Genomic DNA, 20,807 nt, shown 5'->3' with positions numbered 1-20,807 from the left:
TGTCCAGACTCCTGGGAGACACTGTTGTGACTCTGTTTCGCAAGAACTTTGCTGCCTCTGTGCTGGAACCACAACCTCCCAATGTTCATTTCCAACTTTTGTGGGCCCTATGAGGTTTGGGTTAGATATTCTGCATGGCAGAGAGTGGACTATCACTGACGCCTCCTAGAAAATGTTAGTAACAACTTGGAATGCAGAGGCACAGCATCTCATTTGCTGGCCCAGGGAACTGTTCAACCCTGAACTACCCCCTGGAATTCATCTCTGAGAGATGCATTCTTGCTGTAAATGAGGCTGTGTTCATCAGGAGGGGAACTGCACACAGTCATGACCCTGAGAAAGGGTTCCAAATTGTGACAACCACAGTGAGGAGGAGGAGAAGCTTGCTTTTCCCCTAGCTTTTGCCAGCACTAAATGGCCAATTCTGTCAAAGCAGAATTCCTGCTGGGAATGGAAAGAGAGGTTTCTTCAGAGAAACTCAGAGTACTTCAGGCAAGTTCTTGCAACCTGGTCATTCTGATTATTCCAGGAAGGACTGAGCCCTCCTAGTTCACCAGGGCTCCAGCACAACATATGTTGCTGGTTTTGACTCAAATGAATTCTCATGTTACGGTTTTTGTATTGAGATGTGCACTGTAATGAATTCCCCTGTTTTCAAAGTCAGAGTCAAGATTGCTGAGGTTTGTCCAATATTTACCTGGAAACTAGTCCTGTAGACTCATTAATTTCACAGCCACCTCTCACCCTTCTAATGTTGTGCCTGAATCCCTCAAGTTGGCTGTGGAGCTTCTCCTGCCTAGGCATGTATCACACCTTGTACATCCCTGTCATTTGAGAAAAAATAGTACTTCTAGGGTACCTTGTCTAGGATAAAAAGTTTAAGATGATAGGTCAGAAAATTACTCCCTAAAAGCTCCTAGTTTTCTCTACTGTAGGGAAAGCAAGGACATTCACTGCCAACATCCAAAGTTAAATTAGATGACCATGACCCTTATGGACTGTCGTGGTTTTGAAGTATAATCATAACTGGAGCACTTAGGGAGATGACTTGCAGATTAAATCCATTCTGGCACTGAATCCAATCACAGATGTCAGATGCAAACATCTCCTGTTCAGAGCTCTGGATTTTTACTGGGACATGATCAAATTAAGGATTAACCCCACCCCTGGGATTGCTTGTTGTAATGCTCTGCCTTCATCAGTTCTAGAATTTCTGTTAAGCTTGAAGCTTGTGATAACACTGGGACCAAACAGATTATGCCACAGAAAGTTCCAAGTGGCCTGTTATAACAGCATCCTTGCCTGTCCCTTCYTCTGCCTCCTATCTCTGAGAAGAACAATCCATGCAAATACTCTGACAATATTTTCTACATCTCCCCTTTTGATGCAGGTTTGCTGCTGGAGATGCCAAATTGAGCTGCACTGAGGATGACAAGGAACAGTTCCAATTTAAAGATATCAGGGATGGGTTCAGCTCAACCTTTGAGAAGATTGTTGAGTCTGACCTTATGAAGGGCACATACTACAGCAGCTTGGACTCTCTGGATGTGCTCTCTCTCACGGATGAGACAGACAGCTGTGTCAGTTTTGAGGCACCACTCACCCCGTTGATCCAACAAAGGGTCAAGGAAAGCCCAGAGCTCTTAGAGCAGAAATTGATGGCCCAGCAGAGAGAAGCTGCTCTGCACACGGCTGCAGATAAACAAGAGCAGGCAGCAGCAAAGCCAATGGAGGGGGGTTTGGGGAGCCCCCTGAGGCACTCGATTACTAGCAGCAAGTCAGAGAATGTGCTGAGCCGTTTGTCCTTGAAAAACATCCCAAATGGATTCCATGTGGAAAGGTCAGAGGAAGACAACAGCAAGATCATTAACTCCATCAGGTAAGTCAGAATGTGAATTCATTTGGCAAATGGCTCCTTGTCTTATGGGATCACTCTCCAGGAACAAGAATCAGAGGATGTGATAGAGATGAGGATGCTTTTTTCCCCTTGTGCTTCCTTCCCTTGTGCTGTCATGGCAGAGACCTATCACCAATAGGACAAACATTTTCCACACCAGAGAACCAAGGTCTCATGTCATTAGACCAGCCTGTCCTGTGCCTTTGTCCTCTCTGCTCTCAGACCTAGGACCTGGTACTACACATGAGCTTCAGGGTTCTGGGAGAGCACTGAGTGCTTGAGAAAAGCCAAGGCTCGAGCACTTTGTGTTCATATTTGCCCTGGGAGCTACCTGCATTCATCCAGACTACTTGCAAAACCTGCTTGTCCTTATAATAGGCAAAGCTGGGGCATTTCTAGGCAGTGCATTGTTTTGTCTGCTTGAMATCTGCAAAAGCTCACGGGAGGTTAAAAGCAGTCAGACACATTCTCAAATGTGCTATGAAGTGCAGAACATGCCTAATGTTTTTCTTTAGGACAGGATGCCCCTGTAGAGGCCTTCCCAAAGGTTCTTCTGCAGGCAGCAATGAGGCAAGAAGAGAATTCATCCTCAAAGCCAGGCTCAGACCCCAAATGCTCTCCAGAAGTGCTGAGCAAAGGGATCACCCAAGGGACAGTATGAGATGTCATTCCCCAGGTGCAGCACTTCACTGAATGGCAGTTCCTTCCATGAGAAAGCTAGATGATGAACAAACAGGTGAAATCTCCGGCAGAGATCTGGAGCAGGCTGGTGGGTTTGAGGAAGTATGTTCAGTTAATTACAAGGCCCTTAATGAATCACACTGCCCAATACTGTGTAAATAGATGCTATAAGTGATTTTGGGCAAGGAAATAAAGGAACATAGCCCCACCTACATGGCACCAGTGGGGCTATTCTGCATGTTACCTATGGCAACTGCTGACTAGAATGGTAGCCAGCAAGTGGGAAGAGAAAAGCCTGCCTGGGAAAGCATTACATTTCCTGTCCTCTCCACATGATGCCCTAGAAGGCCCAGTCCCATMCATCTGCAATTTTTCACCCTCAGTAAATTATTTGAACCAGGAGACATATTATCTGTTTGCACATATTATTTGCCAGCTTTGCAAATTTGAACTAGAAATAAGGTACAAGTTTTGAACAGTGAGGGTAGTAAACTGTCAGGACATCATACTGAGATCTACCAGTGGAATATTCCTCAACTGAGGTGCTTAAATACATAGTGGATTACTTTCTAGAAGAGTGTTCATGGCTGAGACAGAGAGAGGGTAACAACAAGGATGAACACAGTGATCATAATAAACCCCATTTTGACCTAAAGATACACTGTTGCACCATTTTGAAGAGGAAGACATGAATGGATAAATCAAGGGATAGGGACTGCAATGTTTGTTTTTCATCTCTTGACCTCTGGAGTCTGAAGCGTTCATGAATTAATCTCAGTATTTTGACTTTTATTCTAGGGCTCATGAGAGCGGACTAGGAATTTTTGAGAGCTCTTTCTCCCACAGATATTGATTTGAAGAAAGTAAAACTTCTGATAGTTCTGACAGTCCCTGTATCCGTTCAAGAGAACTTTCCATACAAATGGAGAGAAGTTTAAGTACATCCTCATTTTTTTTGATGTGAAATCACTTTCTCTTCGGGCTTTTCTTGCAAGTTTGAAATTAAACTATAGTATATGAGTGTCTCAAAATACATTTCAGTTGACCTGAAATGAAAGAGGGTTTGTGCAATGTCCAGTTCACAAGTGTGTGTTGTTGTTTTTTCATAATTTTTGGTTAAGACCAGAAGAAATCAAAATGTGGTATTTTCTGTGGGTTTCGTAGTCACATTGCTGCTTCTTGAATTGTTTTTTGCTTCCATGTAGTGATGCCAGCTTGAAAGATGCCCTTTCAGATTCGGACTCTGACATGGGCAGCACAGAGCAACTTGACCATGGCAGCACAGACACTTTAGCAAACGGCTGCAGGGCAGATAGTGAGGCTGCAAAGAGGCTGGCCAAGCGCCTCTACAACCTCGAAGGATTCAAACGTTGTGATGTGGCACGCCAGCTTGGAAAAAAGTAAGTGGGCTTTTTGAGTTATAGCCAAACCGGGAGAATGTGGAACCCAGCAAGGTGATTGATTGAATTGACAGAGCCAACTGTGTAGCGAGTGGAAACAGTTTGGGTACAAAGAGGAGGTCCCGAGGGAGCACTGACAATGCTGCTGGAAAGAGGACAGGACAAAGCTAGGAATTAATTTTGAAGGAGAAAGCCTGGTGTTACAGGGGCTTGCTGAATGAAATCAGGACCATTTGAGATCCTTCCAGTTGAAATTAGTCCCAGTCTAATGCCCTTACAATTTGAATGCTGCAGTTTGTTTGCATTTGTTTGGCCTTAGCTTCCACAAGGTTCTGTCCTCCAGAACCTGTGTTTGGAAGAGGTCCAGGCCAAGACCCCTGAAACAATCCCTGAATTGTAGGTTTTGGTATCTGGACCTGCATCTGTTTGGCTGGAGCTCCTCTTGGAACAAGAAGATGGTATCAGTGAGAACCCCTTCCAAGTGAGATAAAGCCCTGTAAAACTGTTGCAGTGGGCTCTCTGGCAACACCCAGAGTTTTCATGTCTGCACCCAAAAATCTCCTAGCCACAGTCTTTGTAGACAGTGTGAACCCAGAAAGCTGTGATGGAGAGCGAAGAACACACTGGATTTCCCTGTACCTAGGTTGATAGATTTGCCAGAGTAAGGCAGAACAGTGTTTATTCAAAGCATTTAAAATAAGTGAGAGAGTTACAGAGATTTTTAAAAGACAGAGTAACGAAGGTGGGAGTAACAAATGATTTTAGATTGCCAATGGGTCTTGTGGTGCTGGGTTTTTTGTGTATCCTGAATTGGTTCACATCTGTACAGAACAGCAGGACATAACTGTCCCTCAGCAAATATCCAAGCTTCCAGAACGGAGGACTGGTGTCTGACTCTCAGCCTAGCCTCTGTGGTGGAAGGAGCCCACTGAGTGATCTCTTTGTTTCACTTAACAACGTCCCCGTTCCTCTCTTTCAATGTGATTCTTGAAAGTGGGTGCATCTCTGCTTGCTGCTCTTTCAAACCTGGCATTCTTTTCCTTTCTTGCAAAGTTTGTTGTGCCAGCTGGCTGAGCAGGATCAGCTCCAAGCAATGGGATCTCTCAGACTGCATCTGAATATGCCCCTTTGCCAATTCCTGCSACCTTCACCTCACACACACCTCAAAACAACATTTTGGAGTAGTGTGCCATGATCCCCATCGAATTGACCCAGCCTTTAAAAGAGAACAACTTTTATTTTGATCGGTTGGGCTTTGACAGTTGGATCTCTTTCCTGATCTGGTTCCCAGCACAAGACCTGGAGAGAGCTTCAAGCTCTGGGAACAAGTGAGTAGATTAGYGGAGCAGGAAAGGAAGGAGGATGGGAATAGGTGTGTTTTAATCTGATCATGCCCACTAAGACAATATACGACCAAGCTACAATTGTAGGAGCGGAATCAGTTTAAGCTATACTTTCAGGCCAGCTCTATTTAGGAGGTGGACTGACTGAGGAATTTGTAGGAAAAGCAAAAAGCTACCTCTCATTTTTAGACTTTTTATCACTTTTTAACCCCCTTTTTTCTGAATGTTTCTGTGAATGTTGACAATTTTCTCAAAACAAACAATATATTCACTGTTGTCAAACAAGTAGAAAAGACTTGATGAACAAGGAAATGGAGGTTGGACCTCTCCAATAGTTTCTTTCCAGATGACACAATTCTGTGAAGTTAACTTCAAATCCAGAAATTATCCTTGTCTCTCTCAACATATTTCGGCAACTAAACTCTACATTCAAGATTCTTGTTCCTGCGTTTTTCTGTGGCATTGTCTTAGCCCTGTCACTGCCCATAGTCATATATCTCTTTCTCTTCTGCATCACTTCCTTCAACATGAACTGGATGTAGATTGAACTGTCTCAGCTGCCAGTTAGGAGACTTTGAAGATGATCATGCTGGGAGATCTCCTGCAAGATTTCTCAATGGAGTTCTTGTTCACAAAGCCACTCAGGCAACAACGGAGCAGGTGTGACAATAAAGAGATCTGAGTAAAGAGATTTCAACATTGTCATGTGTTGTGGGCTGGAAATCTGTCCCATGGACAATGTGACCTGGGCATAGAGCATACATTCCTTCTCTGGAGAGTAGGTGAATTTCATGTAACCAAAGTTCTTATGGGAAATCTGATTTGATCCAGGTGACTGTAGTAGAGTAAGGATCTTGGAAAATASGATTTTGGCTCTGTAGAATTGTGTGATTCAGACCCTGTAAATATCACAGAATGCATCCATGTCCAGCTACGCAGTAATACAACTAGGAGAAACAGGTGAAAAGATCGAGGCTCTAGGCTGTGCCTAGTGATGGCTTGTGACTAAGATGGATTAATAAGCACTCTCAGTGCCTGGGCCTTTCCAAACCAGGAGGTGGAAGGAAACACTGAACTGGAGTATAAGGAAAAAGAAGGTCTGTAGGGACTCTCTGTGTGGCTGTGCCGTCRACTTGACATGTCCCCATGGGAAACTCCTTATACAGACCTTATAAACACCTTCCTTATAGTGAAGTCTGTGTCATATTTGAGCTGCTTGGTGGAAGTGTCACCCTTCCCTGCAGGAGGAGCTGAGATTGGCTCAGAGAGAAAGCAGGCCACATCTGGAACAAGGAAGCCAAAGCAATTAGCTAGGTACACTGCAGTGCGGGTTGCAGGCTTGCCCTGGACAGTAATTGAGCTGTCCCAGACTTGCCTGGGGTATGTTGACTGGGGCCTGGAGCCAGTGCTTGGGGAAAAGGATCTCATCAATGTTACTGAGCCCCAGACTAGACTCAGAAGTTTGTTTTCTCCTGGGGACTGGTTGCCTCCCAGTGCCCTACCAAGCTATCCAGTTCCCTCAGCAGAGCTGGCAACCCCGTGCCTAGAACCTTTTCAAACAGAGATGGACCAGGTGAAGCACATAGGGAAAAGTGTAACAGGGACCCCAGGTGGGGTAGCTGCTCAACACCATGGCACCTGGCAGCCACCAGAATGCTGATGAACACCATCTCTGGGGTTAGCAGAGAAGCAGCTGGCACAGCCCAGCAAAGCTTGCTGGGCGCTAGCGTGAATCTCATATGAACTTCTGGCCTCCAGCAAGACTCAGCTGAAGGGCAGGCAGGCCCAGCTGCCTGCCCTCTCAATGGAAAAGTGGTGTGAAATGGAGCTCTCACCCACTTTCAACCTGTCTGATCTAGTTAAGGATGTAAATTAGAGTGTAGGTTCCAATGTAGGACATGGAGATGCCTCAAGAGCTATTCAGCCCACCCACCATCTGTGCTAGACTCTAGACTTGCTTCTCTGTCTTTGGCTTTATAGAACCTTGGGCAAGGCCAATCCTTCCTTTGGCAGCCCAAAATTAAGTGGGAGGAATTAGATACTTCATTCTTTCCATATCCTACCCCCTATCCCACTGTGTGCCACTCTTCCTGATCCTGCAGTCTGTTATGCTACTGAACAGGATCCACTCTAGAAGCAGCTGCCTTACAGCAAAAGATAAAATGGTAYTATTGGAGCAGCAATGAATTCTGTCTATAATATTTCTTGGGATGAAAGTAAATGTATAACACTTAGCAATACGCTTTTCATTTGGTGGGGAGAAGGAAAAAGAATTATATGGCAAAGACTGAATATTGAGAGCATATCTCATCTTCCATTTCTTGCCAGCATTCATTGATTCTTCTTTCTTTATGAACACCACACATTAACTGAAGAAACATGACCAAATCCAAAAAATAAATGATTTTCCACAGTGATCACAAAGTTTTGGCTCTTGTGAAGCTATCTGGACTTCTAAATCGTTGACCTCATCTCCAGACATGAATAGTATTAAAGATCTTCATGACTGCCATTGCTGTTGAGTGGGAAGCTGCTTAATTGGGTGCTGCAGGTCAGAGTGCTGCCTTTACCTGCCATACTTGAAAGGAGAATATGGGATGGTGGAAACTTAGAAGTTTTTTTGCCCCATACACCTACTCCTTCTTCAATTCTGGACTGCAGAGGAAGCCGCAGTAGGCCTGAGAAAGTTGTGGGAGAGGTAAGGGGATCCCGGTGAAACCACGAGGCAGGCTGGCAAGTTAGTGAACTCTCTGCCAGCGCTACATATCTCTAGTGTACTTAATGGGACTTCCCTGCACAGCTCCATGAAGCCCTTTCTGGCAGGGATGAATTTCAGATGCAGACACCTGGCCTGATGCAGAAGCTAGGCTTGAGGTTCTGCTGAGCTTTCCTGTGTGCCATCTGAAATGGCTTTAGAAGTGAAAGGAAAGAAAAGAAGGATGCAGTGCAGATTAATTGGCTGATTTACCAGATGGGTCCCCCATTCAATTTTGAATGCTGATTAAGTGTGACATCACCTTTACTGCACTGTCTTCCTGTAAACCAAAGGGAACTTCTGAGCTGACCAGCTGTCAGCCTGAGAGCCACATCTCTCCGTGCTGGGGAAGAGCAGGTGTCTGGAAGATGCACTGCTAAATGCTATGACCTAGCATTACAGCATATGGCTGTCATCTCCTCCTTTTCTACAGACACCTTCTCATTAACTTTGCAAAGCACTTGTACTGTGACCTTTCTCTGAAGAAATGCCCTCCCTCACACAGAGGAGGAATGAGTATTTATTGATTATTGTTTCCCCTCTGGCCTTCTGGTTTTACTTTTGTGCTCATCATCCCCTTCCCTTTCACACACATGCAGGCAAAGGCTGCTGCACTAGCCCATTTTTGTGGCCCAGCAGCAATAGTGAATGGAAGAGACTAAACTCAAGTGAGGCTGTGAATGGTCTGCCCAAAACACTTCTACGGAGCAAAGCTGAGAAGTCCCCACCCTCTCAGAAATGAGGTGCATAGTGCTCCAGTGAGGGAGATGAAACTCTAGAGGAATCAATTGAACTATCTTTTGAGACATACTTGCCTTTTCTGTCAGTCACTGATGTAACTGGATGCAGTTCTACTATCTGAGCTGTGCAGATGGAGGGATTTGACAACAGCCGTTGGTGCTTTAAAGGCAACCAGTCCCTAGGCATACTTCAAAACCATAGCAGGGGAACGGTTTCTGGAGAAGCACTCAGAAATGAACAGGGGCCAGAGGCTAAGCTGAGCTTTCCTGCACTCTGACTCCTCCAGTTCCCATTGCCTCCATCTGTCTTCCTCCCCACATTGAGATGTGAGCAAGGGTATGTGAGGGTGGACCTGAGAACAGACATAGGGTAATATGTCATGGTGAAAGGGTGGGATGGGAACTAATGTGGGCTGGAGAGCAGAAATACTGCAGCAGGAGAAGGGAACATGTCCAGCAATAGGAGGGAGAGGACTGGGTAAGAGAAAAGGAGCCCAAGGAGGAAAGGGTATCCTTATAGCCTCTTTCTCAAACTGTGTTGCCTTGGCTGACCTGGGAGGATGAGACCCTGCCTAGCCAGCAGTGCAGATGGCAGAGGGATGTGCTGAGGCCAGACATCTTCCATTCTCAGGTGTCTAAGAATAACAGCGAAACAATGCAAGGTTGGGGGCATATGGAGGCTCTTTGGAAGCCTCTTAGCAGCATTTCAGGCTGGGATAAATTCCTCTTGGATCTGGGATTATGTCTGCACAGTCCTGCTGGGAGTTTGGGCTTGCCAGGTGACAAAGAGTCTAATGTTCCTCTTGTAGACAGTGTCTTCTTCCCTGATGAAAGGGCTGACTACTCCCTCTTTAATTACAGTAACGAATTTAGCAAGTTGGTAGCAGAGGAGTATCTCAGCTTCTTTGACTTCACTGGCCTGACCCTTGACAAAGCACTCAGGTGAGCTGGTCTCTGGCATTCTGGTGTATGGCCTGGGCTGAACAGAGCTGAACAATGCAGTGGGTTTCTCCTGTGGGCTCCCCCCAACTCCACAGAGGCTGTCCGTGTCATGAGAACAAGGACTTTGGGGAGCTTCACGTTGTGGTTAAACCTTTGCTTTAGTGTCATGTTCRACACAATATACTGCCATCCAAAGTTGGCTTTGACAGCTGGACCCACTGCCTGCTTCCCCATGGTGGAGAGCAGCTTTTCCAAGAATTCCATCTTGTTCAAAATCAGAGAAAATGAGAGCAATTTCTGCTCTTGCGATGGATAACCCATCTTGGTGCCATCAGGCCAGAGCTGAGGCAGATTCATTGATCTTGCCTGGCAGCATGATCCCCCTACAAAGCTCAGAGCTGGTTCCATACACACTCTTTGTATTGCAACCTTGCAGGCCCCAGGGCCTCACAGGCTGAGGTGAGGACAAGGGCCTCTCTAGCTGCTCTGAGGATCCTGAGARGGAAAATATCCCCTTTCCATCTCTCTCCTCAGCCTGGACACTGCCTGGCAGATTGGTCTCATGACATCTTTAAGTATCAATTTCTATTTGCAGGACGTTCTTGAAAGCATTCCCACTGATGGGAGAGACACAGGAGAGAGAACGGGTGCTGATTCATTTCTCCCGGAGGTACTGCCAGTGCAACCCAGAGGAGAGCACTTCTGAAGGTACTGTGTTTTTCTGTGGCTCTAGTGACACACCACTGCACACTCACAGTGCACCTGCCACACACCTAATGAGTCTAATAGGCTGAGTATAGAACAAGCTATCTGTAGCCAGATCTGTATATCGCCCTGGCTGCAGTTTCTCCCTTTGTCTAGAATCATGCCTAGCCAAGCTCTGGATGGGATTGGGGTACCAGGGACCTCATGAGAAGAGCCATATGTTTCCCATCAGGATCAGTGATAGGGAGACACTCCTCCCAGGAATTTTGCCCCCTAGACCAAACTTGGATGAGCTATGCTGAACACAGATTTATCAACTGTAGCCTGGCTCAGAGACCTTGCTTTGCCTAACATCAGGAGAGATGATCTGTGGTTTGTGAGCTTCTGGGATCGGGGATAGCAAATTTCTGCAATTGTGGCTTGCAATGTGATTGCTGGTAATGGGCAAATCACTGTCTGATGCCAGCTCAGACCAGGATCTTGTCCATGGAATGAGATCCTACTAAATGGAAGACTGAGGACGTACAGACTGAGGAAGACTATCAGCATGCCATGCACAGAGATTGTGCTCCCTGCCACCAGAGCAAAAGAAAGCACAGTAGGGTAAAATTTTGGGCTCACCAGGAGTTGTAGATTTTGGAAGTTACTTGTGGCCCATCCTCTGGGTTTTGTTTGGTTTTTTGTTTGTTTGTTTTGTAAGCTGAGATATTTTCTCCTGACACTTACAGAAGGCTAAGGTCATTCCCTGTACACACATGTACATGCACACATCCAAACATGAGTATGCCCACATTCACACTTCCACGAATGCCTCTACACATGTGCTTACAGACATCTAGAGATGCCACTGTGAGAGGAAATCAGGCTGTTTACCTGCCCTGGCAACATGGAACATGGAAGTGTGAATTTTTCCTTCTCCAAATCCATTAGTGTGCAGTAAACCTGTTTGTCTCAGAAGGTTGTGTTTGATGCTGTCTTGCAGGCTTCCTAAAGGGCAGCAGGGCATAGAGTGTCACAAGAACTCTCCAATTCCTCTGTGAAATTAACAGGACACAAGCTCTTCTCAAAATAGAATGACCTCTTTGTTTTGATCAATGGTATCCCAAAAGACTATTGCTTTAGATTTGATTTTCGTGTGTTTGCTTTGCACACGTGTGTTCTCTCCCTCTTGAGTTTAAAAGAGGACTTTCCTCTGGGACTGATCCTTCACCTGTAGAAATTAAGCTGCAGGCTAAGTTTTCAAGGCTTTTTCTTTCAGATTTCCCAGCAGTGATCTCAGCAGAAAAATCTGAAAGAAATCTGACTACTGAACTTAGGCTAAACAGAAGTCCTCAACCAAAATATCTCAGGTATCCAATCCTGCCCTTTCTTCACCACCTCTCCCTGGAAGTGACCCCCAATGCTTTTGTATCCACCTCCCACCCTAATGGAGAAGGACCTTGGCATCCTTTTTCCATCTTTGGTCCTTACACCTACTGTGGACGGTTGGATGTGTGGACACAGTAACTTGAGCAGTGGTTGAACAGGAGCATGTAGGAGTCAAATCTCAGATTCCATCCTATACAGTTGAGCATAATCACAGAATCACAAAATGGGTAAGGCTGGAAGGGACCTTTAAAAATCATCTAGTCCAACCCCCCCCCCCGCTCAAGCAGGGTCACCTAGAGCATGTTAGATAGGGTTGCATCCAGGAGGGTTTTGAATATCTCAGGAGAAGGAGATTCAAGGAGATTCAGCATGTGTGTATTTGGAGGGCAGCTAACAGTGAAACAATGCAAAAGTTTTGCCATGGTGGCATAGATTGCAAAGCTGCCAAATGAAGCCATTGTGTGTCTTGCACATGTTCAGGTCGTGCTTGAATTCCAATTGTGTGGCATCCCCCAGGGGTCAATATTGAGTCCAATCCTGTTCAACTTATTCACCAGTGACCTGGATGAAGGGACAGAGTGCACCCTTAGCAAGCGTGCTGATGGTACAAAATGGGGAAGAGTGGCTGATACAACAGAAGTCTGTGCCACCATTCACAGGGACCTCAACAGGCTGGAAAGATGGGCAGAGAGGAACCTCATGGAGTTGAATAAAGGGAAGTGGAGGGTCCTGCACCTGCGGAGGAATAACTCCATACAGCAGTACAGGCTGGGGACTGACCTGCTAGAGGGCAGCCCTGCAGAACAGGACCTGGGGGTCCTGGTGGACACCAAGTTGACCAAAAGCTATCAATGTGCCCTTGTGGCGAAGGAGGCAAAGGAGGCATGCTGGGCTGCATCAGGAAGAGCACTAGCAGCAGGTGGAGGGAAGTGGTACTACCCCTCTACTCACCCATGGTGAGACCACATCTCAAGTGCTATGTTCAGTTCTGGGCTCCCCCATACAAGAGAGACATGTATACAACTACTGGAGCGAGTCCAGCAAAGGGCCACTAAGATGATTAGGGGGCTCGAGCATCTTCCACATGAGGAGAGTCTGAGAGGGCTGGGACTGTTCAGCCTGGAGAAGAGAAAACTGAGGGGGAATTTTATCAATGTGTATAAGTATCTGAAGGGAGGGTGTAAAGAAGATGGGGACAGACTCTTTTCAGTGGTGCCTAGTAAGACAGCAAGAGGCAATGAGCACAAACTGAAACACAGGAGGTTCCTTCTGAACGTATAGTAAAACTTTTTTTCCTGTGAGGGTGACAGAGCACTGGAACGGGTTGCCCAGAGAGGTTGTGGAGTCTGCATCCTTGGAAATTTTCAAAAGCCATCTGGACAAGATCCTGGGCAACATGGTCTAGGTGACCCTGCTTGAGCAGGCGGGTTGGACTAGATGATTTTTAAAGGTCCCTTCCAACGTCAACCATTCTATAATTCTTTGATTTTGTAACTCATAGCCTGACCCTAGGGCATTGGTTCACAACACAGCCTGGGCTAGGGAAATAAGCTAGAAGCATCGTATCATGTGGAGCTTTTCCGTTGAGCAGCCTGTCTGTGTGAACCCACTAAAACATATGAAGAGGAGGACTAGAAATCAAGGCTTTGTCACCTTCATCCTCTGCTTTCTCCTTGGTGCTCTTCTAGCTAGCTCTTTTGTCACTCTTGAGGGGAGCAGTTGATGTGCTAAGGAGTCTAAGGAGTGCATTTTCATCTCTCTGCTGTGTAATGGTGCATGGAGGCAGGTTTCTTGACCTTGGAGCTTCAGGGCATAGTTTGGGTTTGCAATAGCAACAAGCCACCAGTCTACCTGATGCAGAACTAGGAGTAGTGTTGTGTCAAAGGAAAAACTTTATGAGCTTTATTAAATTAGAGGGTACATTTCACAGTTGGGGAGCCAAAAATGCTGCCTTTATTTGTAGTAAWTTTGGGGGAGGGGGAGTCAAGAGCTTACAGGCCCTGAAAAAGGCCTGAAAAAGGCCTGAACTAGTTTAAAATACTATTTTGGCAAAATCTGTGCATCTTTTGGAATGGCATTAGCACAAAATGGAAAGTGGAAAGGAGTCAGCAGAGAGTCTGGTCTCTAGAAAGCTTTTGACAAAATTGTTCTAAAGCCAATTCCGTGATGATTTTTCTGGAAAAAGGTAAAGTTTGAGSGAAAAGAAGATATCTTTTGTTAAACTAACCTGTGTAGTTGGAAGAAACGGATGTGCTTTAAGGTACATGAGTCCCCAGTCATAGCTGCTGGCCTTCCTTTTTTTGCATCAGACAGAGCGAACAGTGAAACTGAGTGGGAAGTGAAGAAATAACTGCCAGCTGACTATGTTATGTGTTTCAGATGGGATTCACACGCTTACTTGTGCCCTGATGCTGCTAAACACAGATCTTCATGGCCATGTAAGTAGTACTTACAGATGCATCCTTCTTTCTTTCCTTCCCAATATAGCAGTCTTTCCCCTTGTGCAGGATGTATTCCTGGAAAAATGAGATAGGTTGGAAGAGAATATTCTATCCAATCTCAGAGGGAATTGTTGGTGCTAGGCCCAGTCCTGGAGACAGACCTTCTCTTAGTGTCACTACACACTCAAGCCAAGGGCAAGTCTCCCACTAACATCACTTATCCTATACAGGCACAGGCAATGCAGCCTTCTTCCCAGGTCCTGCCGTGTGCTTCAGCCTTGCCATGAGTGCCCTCATGGAAGAGTCTTCACCACTAGTCTCTGTGATGCATGCAAACAGCAGCACCAACTGTACTGCTATTTCTTGTTGTGCAGACACCTGAGGCTCCCATCATCCCAGAATCTACTGCATTGAAGTCAGCAGTTTTGTACAGGTCCAAGTTTTATTTTTGCTTTCCAGAACATGAAGCAAGTAGCAGCACCTTCTCTTATCCAAGTCATTACTCTCAGCCACTGGAGAGCATCACATCAGAGATGCCTCTAGAGAAAGAGAACGGTGAGAAGAGCTCACTGCCAGAAGGTGAGGTTGGAAAACAGCAGAGGCTGTTAGGAGAGTTTCTACCACATCTTAGAAGCACCTTCCAGCTGCACAGTTTGGATTTGTTCCTAAAAGTTCAACTGGAGTATTCCCAGAGTATACTGAAGAGAGAGAAAAACTACTGCAGAGGGGAGATGAGACTAGGTGGGAGGAATAGCACTGGAATGTGATGTACCCTGGAGATTCCAGCCATAGAGTAGAGCCAGGAGTAGGCATGGACTCAGTAACCTGCTTATTACTGCAGAAAGCTGTTGACAGTGGTGGTCCAGACCTCCCCATCTCTGTGTCCAGCCTTATCACAGAGCTGTAGAGCATGACCGTGAGTGCCTCAGGGGCCTGTGCCCCCTTTGTCCAGCAGTGTCAGGAACTTCTTCAGTCTCAGATCACTGAAGTACATTCTGCTTTCCTAGCCCCTCTGAGAGCTCAGACCTGGAGCTGCGGAATTCCCAGGGCCTGTATGCAGATGGAGCGAGGGAAGACTTATTATAACGACTTACACATATGAAACCCATATAAGTTTTACCCCCTTTTTCTGCCCCACAGTCCCTTGTTTTCCAAGCTGTGTTATCAGAGTCTTCTTCTGCCTTCATCTGGCAACAATTTATTGTACATCTGCAGAGATTTGCCTGGATTTTCTCTTCATTAGTCTGCTAATGAAGAGGCAGTAGGCTATAACATAGCTCTTTTTCTGCAAAATGGTTTATAATCACCTTCAAGAGGACCTTGTTTTGGGGGTTAGCGGGAAGAGGACATGGCTCAGTGCTCTTCACCTGTGATGGCAAAAATGCAAAGGCCACCAGCTTCACCAGTTCCACTTGACAGTCCACCTAAGACACCCTCCCCATCATTATAGCACAGTCCCCTCATGACACAGTGGTAAGTTTTGAACACAGGAATCCATAGAAGGAATTACTGCTCTTGGCAAGAGCAGCTAGTCACGCCAGCACAGTCGGCTTTCTTCTGCATAGACAGACTCATCTCCAAGATATGCAGCAAGCTCTGTTTTGTGTTTGTTAGGGCTGGGCCACATTTTGGACACTGGGAAGCCAATGAATAGACTGTGAGGAGAAGATGGGGTCTAGAGATCTAGTCTGAGCTGGAATCCAGTGTCACAGAGTAACTACTCCAGTGAAAAGCTTGTGCCAGTCAGGTGCTGAGGCAGCATCTTCAAGTGACAGAGCCCAAGAGGGGCAAGGTGAAAGCTTGGAAAGGATATAACTCACAACACTATCTGATACAGGTTTTCCTTAGCCAAAAACGGGTCTAAGAGAATGCCTTCAGCAAGGCGTAGGGGATACAGCTCCAGGGACGGCCCATGTCCTTTGCCCAAAAGAGTGCTGCTACAGCAACAGGAGGGGAGAGGGACAATGACAGTGCAAGGTAGTCTCAGCTCTTAGTGCCAGATCCAAGCTGTCTCTTATTTGCTCTCTCTCCATTCAGGAGAGACCATCCAAATTTAGCCTGTTTGGTGCACTCTAAGGAGCTGTGGAGTCCTAGGCCCTTAGGCTGAAGTGAGTCCAAGTCGGAGGTCTCCTTTCCTGAACATCTGCGTTATGACCTGCAACAAGCAGGCTGCAGCTGCCATGACCTCATCGTTTTGCGACTAGAGAGCCCATGAATGGCATTACACTAGCCACTGGATCCGTTCCCACCCACATTGCTGCCAGTAACAAGTCTAGGCAAAGTGTCTTTGAATGCTATTCGAGAGCAGTGGAGCAGGCTGCTGGGAGGGTTTCACATAGCATTCATCCTTCAGCTGAAATGATTATAACCAAGGAAATAATTTCATCAAAGCATTTTCTGCAACAGCAAAAGCAGCATTGCAGCAGGACACAAACCATGCTCTTCACTCCCAAATAATCTTATTTTATCTAGTTTTTTAATTTAAAAAATCCAAAGAGTGTCTGGGAAGGCAGAAACCTCCCATTTATTGAAAGGGCCAAAAAAGAGACCAAATGCTTATCATTTCAATTTTTTGGTTGAAACAAGCTTGGTAAGAGAAGATCTCATGCTGTCTAGGCAATGAAAAATATAGTTTTCTTTTGACCAGATATAGAAATGCCCAAGCTTTTCTTCTTTGAAAAATCTTCTCTTTATTTCTCCACATGCATAATGTTAATTTCTTCTTCTCCTTCTTCTCCTCCTTTTTTTTTCTTCCTTCTGCTCCTGGAACCTCTCTTTCTGCTCTTTAACCCTTTACCAGGTGGTAAGTGCAGTCATTCTAGTGTTTTGCTTTAAAGCACTGGCATTTCACTTATTTTTTCTGTGTTAAAAAAGATATTTTGTTTGTCTGGATTCTGAAATCGTTGTGCAGTGTCCTTCACTACCTAGCAACCCATTCTTAGCAGCTAATATGATTCACATGAAATTCTCCTTGTACAAAGAAACCTCCAAAAACTGCAATGTATATGGGATTGTGTGACTTGATCTCTCTCATCCCTCCTTGTTTTGTTAAAGATACTGTCATGTTATTGCATATCACTTTTTATTTCATTTCTTTTTTGATATTTCATGTATGTTTCAGTGTTTTACTGTGCATTGCTATGAAGTAAGAAATCCTGTTGGTTAGGAGAGAGTGGTTAATATGTCTCTACAAAAGGGCCAGTTCTTTACAGTAGTGTCTCTACAGTAGGCTAGTTCAGTGTTGCAGCAGTGGCCGTCAAATATACTGAGTCAAGGCTTAAAAATAATGAGTCTGACTTTAAAACATGAGACTTTCACATGGCCACACTGAAGGTTTACATTAGTCCTGTTGATTTTCACCACAGGTGCATTCAAACCTTGTTTCCATACTGTTCAGAAAAAAATACTGTCTTTAAAATGAGACCTTCCATTTTCATTGATTCACGTGATTCCTGGAATTGGTGCTTTAGAAGCCAGTAATCATTACCAAACATTGCAAACCTTGTAATAAAATCAAGGTTGTTGGCATGTCATAGCATGCTCTGTTGGTGCTATTTGAGCTCCAGTGGATCTTCTGACAAAGGACTTGTGTGCTCTATCTTTTGTGCCTTGGAAACAAAGTTTTGGGATGGCTCCTTTTCAATGCACAGCTTTATCCCTCTTTGTTCAGAACTGCTGGCCATGGAAAGACAGTGACAAATCAACACCTCTGCATCACCAACTCTCATGGTTGCATTTTGCTCTCACAATACTGAGTGCTTTACTGAAGTCCAGCCCCTGAACTCATGTTCTGATGTGATAAGCTTTAACATTCCGTACAAAAAGCAAACCAGCAGCTCTCTTAGCCACTGAACAAATCTTTAAAATGTAATCCCTGACAGTGTCCAATCCCACATGTCCATGGTTATTAGCGTTACAAACCCTGTGAGTTTCTCTGTAAGCCAAGTTTGAGAATTAAGACCCTGATGTTTGAAAAGCTGATATTAGTACTACTGCTGTGTTAGTAGCACTTATCAAGTTGAAGAGCTCTGAGGTCAGAGCAGCCTTTGGAACCACTAAGCAAGTGACGCTCATCTACCCATGGCAGCTTTGCATGGCCCAGGTGTCATTGGTACCCAAGGTCTGCAGGATCATTCCCTGCAGCTGAATGGCTTTGTTTCTGCAGCCTAGGACACATCTACTACCAGAACTCTTTGGTCTAGTCACACCAGCAACCCTTACCTCATACTGAAGCATAAATGGAGCTTCCTTCCACCTTAGAAGATGAGTGTCTGACAGAGGTTAAGAAAGCCTGAGTAAAAGAAGGGCTCGCTAGGGGAGGAAGACTTGTGCTGGAGCCTGGGGGGCTCCAGCTCAGAAACTTGAGTGTTTTAAAATCTTAAAGAGCAATGGCAGGGGAGAGCATCCTGGGCAGTCATCCTAGAGCGTCTTAGGGTACACTACCTCTGTACCCTAGCAACCTTCTTCTCCTGCTAGGGCTTTCACATGCACCTGTTCTTTCCACCAAGCACACAGCTCCCTGCTTTTCCTGCCAAGCACGCAACTTTCCATCATTCATGTTCACCTGCCCTGCCTTCTAACACTGGGATTTGGCTATAGCCAAATCATGCTAGCATGTAGCTGTCATGCTACAGCCTGTTGTCTTCTGGAGGAGAGTAGAGTCATTCTGGACACTTCAACTCATGGTATGTGATTATCTTAGGTCAGTCAGCTCAGCAGCAGATGGTTGAGGCTCAGAGGAGGAAAAATTTCTGTTATAAACAATGCAATTGCACTGAGGTGAAACCGTGGGACAGCAAAATCAGCCCTCTCTATCAGTCTATGTAACTATCCTCCAATCCATCTCAGCATTCCCATAGTAATCTAAAAATCTACCTATCTCACCTTGAATATTCCTCTAATTTATTCTATGCACTCTAACCACCCTAGTGCACCCTGTCTCATCTACCCATTTGTATAGACCATGTGCAGCCATCCATCTCTGTTCATCTGTTCCCATACTGTCTCTACCTGTTAATTCCTCTAACTGTCTGTCCATTATCATATATTTTATCCATTTCTTACTCACACACTCACCATCCAAGCACATCATAGTGCTATTTGATTGCTTTAGAGTGATTTCTCATGGTTTGCTGCATGGACTGGAGCAGATAAAGATGACTGGTTCTTTTCTGCCAGGGGTACGTATCAGCCATAGCAAGGACACATGGCTGTGAAGCACCCTCACTGGCTTCTTTTAGCATTGACAAGTGACTGATGCCTCACAGAAGAGTATTGATGTCCCCATCTGTGTGGCTGGCCAGTTCCTCAAGGAAGTGTCTCTGCCCAACTTCTAAAAAACAACTGTTTATTGCTTGAGATCCCAGTTCAGCTAGAGACTTAGACATCAGAACACTGATTTTCAGGTGTGCAACTTCTCTTCTTGAACAGAAACATGCCCAGACATGAAGATTGTGTCTACACGCCATGATCTTTTTGAACTAAGGCCCACTGCATAAGAAAGTGCCACACTTTCACATCATGGTTGCCGTTTCTAGAAGTATTCTTGGGATTCCCCTCATTCACTAAATACCACTTGTAGTATGTGGAAAAGCTCAGGCAGTCCTTGGCACTGGTGCTGTTGATAATCAAGTATTTGTGGTCACAGAGCTATTTCTTTGCAAGTGCTGATCACGTGAAGCTGCAAAGTCCAGGTCCCAACTTATTTCCTTTTGTTTTCTTTATCCAGCTATTTATAAATGCAGGAGGTCTGGTGCCACAGTCACTCCTGATGTTGGTTGGAAGCACTTGCAGGGCTTTCGATTTGAGCATCGGTCCCAGTCCATGTCTCAAACCAACAAGCTGAAGTGATAAGATATACTTGACTTGAAGTTGTATTGATTCTGAGCTACCCCAGCACCCTGTGCTCAGTCCTACTGATATCCAGCCTGAATCCTGCTCCTGACTCAGCAGTATTTTAGCAACCTTGTTCACAAGATGATTCACAGTGCCAGCACCTTTGCTGAAGCTTTCTCTTCACCTCTTCTGATTGTGAGAGAAAGGACAATCCAATGAGTTCATTCTCCTCAACTGCTCAGCTATTACCACAGTGCTGATGCAGTCTCAGTCTGCACTCAGAGATCTTCATGTGCAAGAGAAAGAGTCAGATCTTCATGAAACTAATACACACAATGAAAAAGAAGCCTTCTAGGCCTTCAAATTGATTTGTGGCCTGGATGCAATACACAGAAAACATGAAGATGAGTCTGTCAGCCTGGGAACTTGTGTCATTTTTTCCCCCTATATTCATTCACTTCCTAAAAGGTTCTTATGCCTGTCTTCATTGCTGGACCAGCCCCACTGCAACAAGAACTCTGTAGACCAAAAGATCTGTGCAATGCATACATGGTTTCCTTGCTGAAGGCAGGTGTAGAAGTAGCCACCTCTTTTCTGTGCAAAGGAATTTGTTGTCTCAGGGTTTGGGGTAACATATCTTTCTCAGGGAGATTTGCTGCTGCCTTTTTTATGCACTCTTTCAACCTTCTTTCTTTCTCTA

The 20,807-nt window shown here is 45.3% G+C and overlaps 1 protein-coding gene across 1 annotated transcript in view; it reads left to right on the top strand.

Annotated features, from left to right (window-relative positions):
• Nucleotides 1–20,807, top strand: part of PSD2 (pleckstrin and Sec7 domain containing 2) — a 57,810-nt gene that overhangs the window by 12,302 nt on the left and 24,701 nt on the right. Inside the window, exons 2-6 of the mRNA XM_085307729.1 lie at nucleotides 1,391–1,879; nucleotides 3,784–3,978; nucleotides 9,678–9,758; nucleotides 10,354–10,466; nucleotides 14,211–14,269. Coding sequence (XP_085163855.1) covers nucleotides 1,391–1,879; nucleotides 3,784–3,978; nucleotides 9,678–9,758; nucleotides 10,354–10,466; nucleotides 14,211–14,269 — 937 coding nt within the window. The remainder of the gene's footprint in view (nucleotides 1–1,390; nucleotides 1,880–3,783; nucleotides 3,979–9,677; nucleotides 9,759–10,353; nucleotides 10,467–14,210; nucleotides 14,270–20,807) is intronic.

Source organism: Rhea americana, unplaced genomic scaffold, assembly GCF_003343005.1.
Source record: "Rhea americana isolate MKP2758 unplaced genomic scaffold, rheAme1 scaffold_262, whole genome shotgun sequence".
Lineage (NCBI taxonomy): Eukaryota > Metazoa > Chordata > Aves > Rheiformes > Rheidae > Rhea > Rhea americana.
Note: the sequence above shows the minus strand (reverse complement) of the source record. Positions and strands in the feature narration are given on the sequence as shown.